General features: G+C 41.6%; 1 protein-coding gene across 5 annotated transcripts in view; it reads left to right on the top strand.

Annotated features, from left to right (window-relative positions):
• OFD1 (OFD1 centriole and centriolar satellite protein) overlaps positions 1–6,416 on the top strand; it is a 74,218-nt gene continuing 67,802 nt past the window's right edge. The window contains exons 1-3 of one of the 5 annotated variants that reach the window (XM_077482527.1): positions 1–197; positions 1,835–1,895; positions 4,477–4,597. In XM_077482527.1, the coding sequence (XP_077338653.1) occupies positions 131–197; positions 1,835–1,895; positions 4,477–4,597 (249 nt within the window). In that variant the 5' untranslated portion in view covers positions 1–130. The remainder of the gene's footprint in view (positions 198–1,834; positions 1,896–4,476; positions 4,598–6,416) is intronic. The other 4 variants (XM_077482531.1, XM_077482533.1, XM_077482530.1 and 1 more) reach the window with 4 other exon arrangements.

Genomic DNA, 6,416 nt, shown 5'->3' with positions numbered 1-6,416 from the left:
CGAGGCTTGGAACGCGGAATCCTGCCCTGTCTGTTATTGGGCAGTAGAAAACCTAGCAGAGGATTGGTGGAGAAGTCCCGGGCTCTGCTTGTGATTGGCTGTGTGGTAGCTCCCAGTGGTCTCGGCGGTTATGAGTTTTGTGTACAGAGGAGTGCTGGTTGGTAGTGGAGACGACGCTGTGTGTGTTCCCTTCTGTAGTGAGTACATGGCATTATCATATAGTTCTATACTGGTCTGTGGATGGGGTGGCAGTGCAGTATGGGGGACTAACCTTAGCGTTGCTGATCTACGAATAGCTGATTTTAATCCCAGATCAGTTCTAGCTTACAGCACATCTTGCAGTCTGATTGTACAATCCATTTTTAGCTGGCTATACACTGTGCAATCTCTGTACATTCTCCTTTAGAGTTACCAAAGTTATGTAATGGGAGGACAAATTAAGCAATTTAGTTTGTAATAAATCAGGCTGGCGCTTGCTCTACATAGCAGCTGCTGATAGATCTAGAGGAAATAGTTCAAGCAGATTGTTCAGTGTGTGATCAGCCTTAGATCTGACAACTATGTAGTACAAGGCCCTGTCCTCATATTAAAGTTGATTGCACCATGTATGGCGAATTGTAAGTAGGGTTACCACCTGTCCAGGATTCACCCGGACAGTTCGGGTTTGGAATCATGTGTCCGGGTTTCAGACTGTCTGAGACCCGGACAAATTATTTAGACTGGACTATGGCTTCCCAGCAGGATTGCTGGCTGCAGTTGTCTCAGCTGAGAGTGTCTGTTACACTCTCTTTCACACTTCTTAAAGCCAACACTAACAACCCCCCCCAAAAAACACACAGATGGGAGAGGAGACAGGGCTCGATCTGCACCTCTTACTCCCCCCCACCCCTCTTTGTCTGCTTTCACTCCAGTCCCCGGCGCTGTGCCTCATAAAAGGAAAGTTGGGGCCAGAAATTTGAAGTCGAGCAGCCTCAGATACATCTGGATGAGAGGTGCCGCCAAAGGGTGAGTGAGCTCACCATCCATCCCTGTCTGTGATTGAAGTCTCACCCCCTTCTCTCCCCTGCCTCTGAGAAAGTACACAAAGGTAAATCAGGGTTCCCAGAGCACCCCTTACATCAGAGTTCCCCTTTACACCAGAGACCTCAGTGTTTCCCCCCCTTAAATCGGGTTTTCCAGATCATCCCTTATGTTAGAGGCACCAGACTTCTCCCTTACATCAGGGACTGCAGAGTCCCCCCTTACAGTGAAAGGGAACTCTGCAAGTTCAGATGTAAAGGGGAACTCTGTGGACTCTGATGTAAAGGGGAACTCTGTGGACTCTGATGTAAAGGGGGACTCTGGACTCTGATGTAAAGGGGGACTCTTGCTATTAACTGATGATTATATGATTAGAAATGTTATTTAATAGCAAAATATATGCATGGTTTATACTATAAAAAAAACATTGCTGTGCGCCGCTAAAGTGTTCGGGTTTGACTTGAACAAAAGGTGGCAACCCTAATTGTAAGATGTATGGTGACCTTTTATAAATCTCTTTTTTTTTAATTTTAGCTTCTCTTTTGTCTATTTCTCCTCTCCAGGTTGTTCTTATGATCAATACAATGTATTGATCATAAATGTATAACATTATCATTTATAAAACCTATTGTGTGGCATCATAAAACCCCACCAATAGAAATAGTGTGCAGAAAGAACACCTGGCAATGGTTTATGATACCAGGCAGGAATTAAAGCGGTAGTAAAATCAAAAACAAACATTTATTATATTTGCAGCTTACCAATTCTTAGATGTGGTGACTCCATTCGTTTTTTTTTTTTTTTTTTTTATCAGTAAGTCAACAGAACAAGCTGTCTTGCAGTTACAAGGATGAGACAAACCATTTAACACAGGGGTGCGTACAATGATCATCTTTTATTCATGTAAAACCTTTATCCAAAAAAGAAAAAAAACAGTTTGCTGTAACTTATTATAAAGTGTGAGTTGGAGTTTGGCTTTCATTTGTTAGTTTATTTAAATCTGCCAGTACATTCCCCCCCCCCCCGACTGATAATTTTGTTGTCCAAAAGTGTCCCTGTGCTCCTTCATGCAGAGTTGGGGCACTCTAATACAGAAGGTGTGTGATGCTTACTGGTGAAAACAGAGGAAAAAAGCCAAAGAAAGTAAAACAAGCAATGTTCTCAGTGCTACCCTTCCCTGTGAATGCCTAAAATACAACAATTCAAAGAAGGATTATTTCCATAAAATACTATGGTGTCCTGCCCATATAAATGTCCAGGATGTAGGGTAAAGAAAATGTTGCTTGGAATGTATGAAACAGGTAACTGTATTCAAATTGGGAGGCAAGACTGCTGAGCCTAAAGAAAGGCTGGGGGACTCACACTGCAAGAGCAGAGGGGGAGGGGAGAGAAGCGCCAAGCACACCCTTGGTGTAATTCAGTTTTAATAATCAAAGAATAAAATGTTCCACTAATGAAGGTAACAATAGAACAAGTGTGAGACCGGTAAAGGTTCTGTGCAGTGATGTCCTTCCCAGCCAATAGCTATTGGCTGACGAAGGAGGCGTGGCTTGCCACTAAAATACATCCCAATTGGCTATTCCTCTCTGAGGTTGACAGCTTGAGTTCCTGGCATCTGACAGCTCATTCCCCCAGCGTCCTCTGACATCCTTCTGACGCCGGAGCAGCGGAATGGACTGACAGCTCCACCGGGGGCAGGACATCACTGCACAGAGCCTTTTCTGGTCTCACACTTGTTCTTGTGTTACCTTCGCGAGTGGAACATTTTATCTATTTTATTCTATGATTATTAAAACTGTACTACACCAAAGGTGCGCTTGGCACTTCTCTCCCCTCTCCCTTCTCTCTTGCAAAGAAAATAAAACGAATGCAGACATCACTTCTAATGATTGGTAAGCTGCAATATATTATATTTTTGGTTTTGGGTTTAATACCGCTTTAAACACTCTACAATATATGATCATAAGGTCTGATGACTGGAATGCTAATGAGGTTAATTCGAGGAAGCAGAGGCTTGATATTGTAATTTACCATAAAAAAAAGTGTAGAAGCCCTCCAATTTTTTTTTTCTTGCCTAATTTAAAACAGAACTTTACCCATAACAACTTAAAAAATAATGTTCTTTAGCAAGGAACATACATTCCACATTGATAATTATGCTACCAAAATGAGTTTGTGCTGTAAATTACCTCCAGTAGTGTTCCTGTTTCTTCTTACTGGAGGCTGCCATTTTGCTGAAGCCCAGAGCCCCTGACCAAGAAGTCAATCATAAAGTGGAACTAAACCCATTGATTTTTAACGATTTCAAAAAACAAGTTCTTTCTTTTGAATGCTGGAATTGCTAAATGTCATATTTGCTTGTGTCCTCAACCAAACTGTCAAACCATCAAATGGTTGGTATCATAACTGATCACTTGTGCAACACCATGGCAGTTGCAGATCAAACAGAAGCAGCTTTGACCTGAAAGTTATGTGACTTTACCAGGCAACTTGATGCAACTTGAGTACTACTTTCATACGACTATAAAGTGAGGGAGGGGCTACACTGGAGGGCATGCCTGAATATTCCTTCTGTAATGCTGGATCCAAATCACATCAATATAGATGAGGATACGACTTGGAGGCGACTTCCGTTAAAGTCTACGGGCACAAGTCAGAAGTCGCCTTGAAGTAGTATAGGAACGCTTCACTAGTGCTAATTAAGACCACTCACATTGACTAACTTGGGATTTCACATGTCAATGCGACTTGGGGGTCTCACAAGTCATATCCCAAGTTGGGGCAGTGTGAACCAAGCCTAATGCTCTGTACACCCGATTGGAAAAAGCTCTGATGGTTTTCCCAACGGAATTCCGATGGGATTTCGCTCAAGCTGTCTTGTATACACACGGTCACACCAAATTCTGACTGTCAAGAATGCAGTGTCGTACAACACGTACAACTGGACTAGAAAAAGGAAGTTCAATAGCCAGTAGCCAATAGCTTCCATTCCATCTCATAGTTGAATATGAGCATGCATGAGTTTTTGCGCGTCGGAATTGCATGCACACGATCGGAATTTCAGATAGAAACTTTTTCCATCGGAAAAATTAAGAACCTGCTCTCAATCTTTTGCTGGTGGAAATTCGGGCAGCAAAATTTCGATGGAGCATACACACGGTCGCGTTTTCCGACCAAAAGCTCTCATCGGTCTTCTGCTGGCCGAAATTCTGACCTTGTGTACACGGCATAAGGCTGTCAGCAGATTGGCCTCTACAAGTTCAGCAGTGCCTAAAAATTGAAAGCAACTGAGCATGTGCAGAGCAGATTGAGACATTGTATTACTGGATTTTACACAGTATAGGCACTTATTTGTAATGTTTTACATAGCTATACTTGCAAAAGGGGCAAGCCTGCAGTGATTTAGCGAGACTTAATTTTTTGACTAAAGTTTTGCTTTAAATTATCTGTTTTTAGTGATTTAGGTTCCTCCTGCATGATGTCTCACGGTAAAAATAAATCTTTGACCACCCAAGAAGATGTGCGCAGAAGACTTTATCAAACCTTTAAAAGCAAAGGCGTTTTGGATTCATTGAAGGTAACTATTTCTTCACAATATATAACTGATACACATACTGCATACGGTGCATCTCAATAATATACAGTAATGTATATGTGTGTTAGAGAATACATCTGTTTAATATATTATGGTATTTATTTCATGCACTGTATGGAAAGAACCTCATATTACCAAATGGGCAGGTTTCCAATAGGTCACTTCTAAGTGACATAACAAACCTAGACCGCACTCTGTCAACGTTAACTGGAATTCTGTAAACCAGATACTGGCTTTAGCTCGGTTCCCTTCCATTTGGCCATGGTGGCAGTACACTTGCCATGCTAATGTTATTGAAACTGCCACACTAGCTAAATAACTCATACCTGGCTGATTTCTTTACAAACAGCAGCTGGCCAAGGATCTGTCATATGCTACCACTTGCATATGGGACCTTACATCTGTATGCATGCACTATTTTACGCAAGTAGCAATACATACCTCTGTACGGCTGTCCACACTCATTCATGTCTATGTATGCAGCACCAAGGGTCCCAGGCACCAACATACTCCAAAAACTGTAAAGAGGAATGGGTCTGTGATCATGAGCCCTTCTAAGAAACATTTAGAAATGTTTATTGAGCATAATTCATACCATGTTTGTATTAAATTCTTCCTGAAAAATAGCAGTGCACTTCCTGGTATGTGAGTGTACCTAGGCACGTCGCATACATCCTCATAGCTGTTTATCTGCAATGGGAGATCTGTGTATGCAGAAGTTAGCCTGGATCTGTTTTAGGGCTTGTTCACACCAGAATTTCTGCATTTCGGATGTATTTCTGCATGCTTGTTTTTGATTTTAAAGCATCACCCCCCCCCCCCCTTTTTTTTCCCACTCTCTATTTCTATTCTATTCAGGACATGTGCATTCTGGTGCTTTTTTATATATTTTAGCACATTCCAGATGTGTTCCATACAGAAAAAAATGCAACATCTTCTACTTGTGTTGACTGCTCTGTAATGCAGTGCACCCGTGTGAACTATGGCCATTGGAATTCATGTTAAACACTGTCCATGAATTTTTAATGCAGAATAAAAATGCACTGGACTGCATCTGGTGTGAACGAGCCCTAAAGCTCATTTATTGGCAGGTCTCCTATATTTTAAATTTCGCTATAACAATGGCTAGTTTTTGTCTTGATTCCTTTCTGGTAATAAATTTTTTAACAGGCTGAAAATTACTAAGAAGTCTCCCTTCACTGGCTTTTATTCCACAAATCGTGTTTAGTCTAATGGCCCGTACACACGATCCGAATATCGTACAACAGATCGTACAACCTTTTTCTCTTACTAGTCGCAAGTAGAAATTGAATAGGTAAATAAAGTCACGAAAATTGTCGTACAACAGAAAAAAAAAAATCAGAAGTGGTGCCATGTGTTGTAATGTATTTGTATTGTATTTTCGGACTGACTAAACGAAAATCGTACAATCTGGAATCGTACGAGGAAAATTTTTCGTGCATGTCCAATCGAATAATATCAGATGAACTGTCGCGTTCGGCTGTCAAAAGTAGTGTACACACGATCCGAAAATTGTACGTTTCTACCTCGAACGACCATTTTCATATGATATTCGGATTGTGTGTATGGGCCATAAGTCTGAGGCTAGTATGCATTTTTTGTGTATAAAACCATTAAGCGCAGTGGCCAAGTGGTTAGCACCTCTGCCTAGCAGCACTAGGGTTGCATGTTCAAATTCCAACCATGATACTACCTGCCTGGAGTTTGCATGTTCTCCCTGTGCCTGTGTGGGTTTCCTCCGGGTACTCTGGTTTCCTCCCACACTCCAAAGACATGCTAG

The sequence above is a fragment of the Lithobates pipiens genome, unplaced genomic scaffold (genome assembly GCF_037356315.1).
Source record: "Lithobates pipiens isolate NorthernLeopardFrog02 unplaced genomic scaffold, aLitPip1_a1.2 Scaffold_16, whole genome shotgun sequence".
In the NCBI taxonomy this organism is placed as follows: Eukaryota; Metazoa; Chordata; class Amphibia; order Anura; family Ranidae; genus Lithobates; species Lithobates pipiens.
This window is presented reverse-complemented; position numbering and strand designations above follow the sequence as displayed.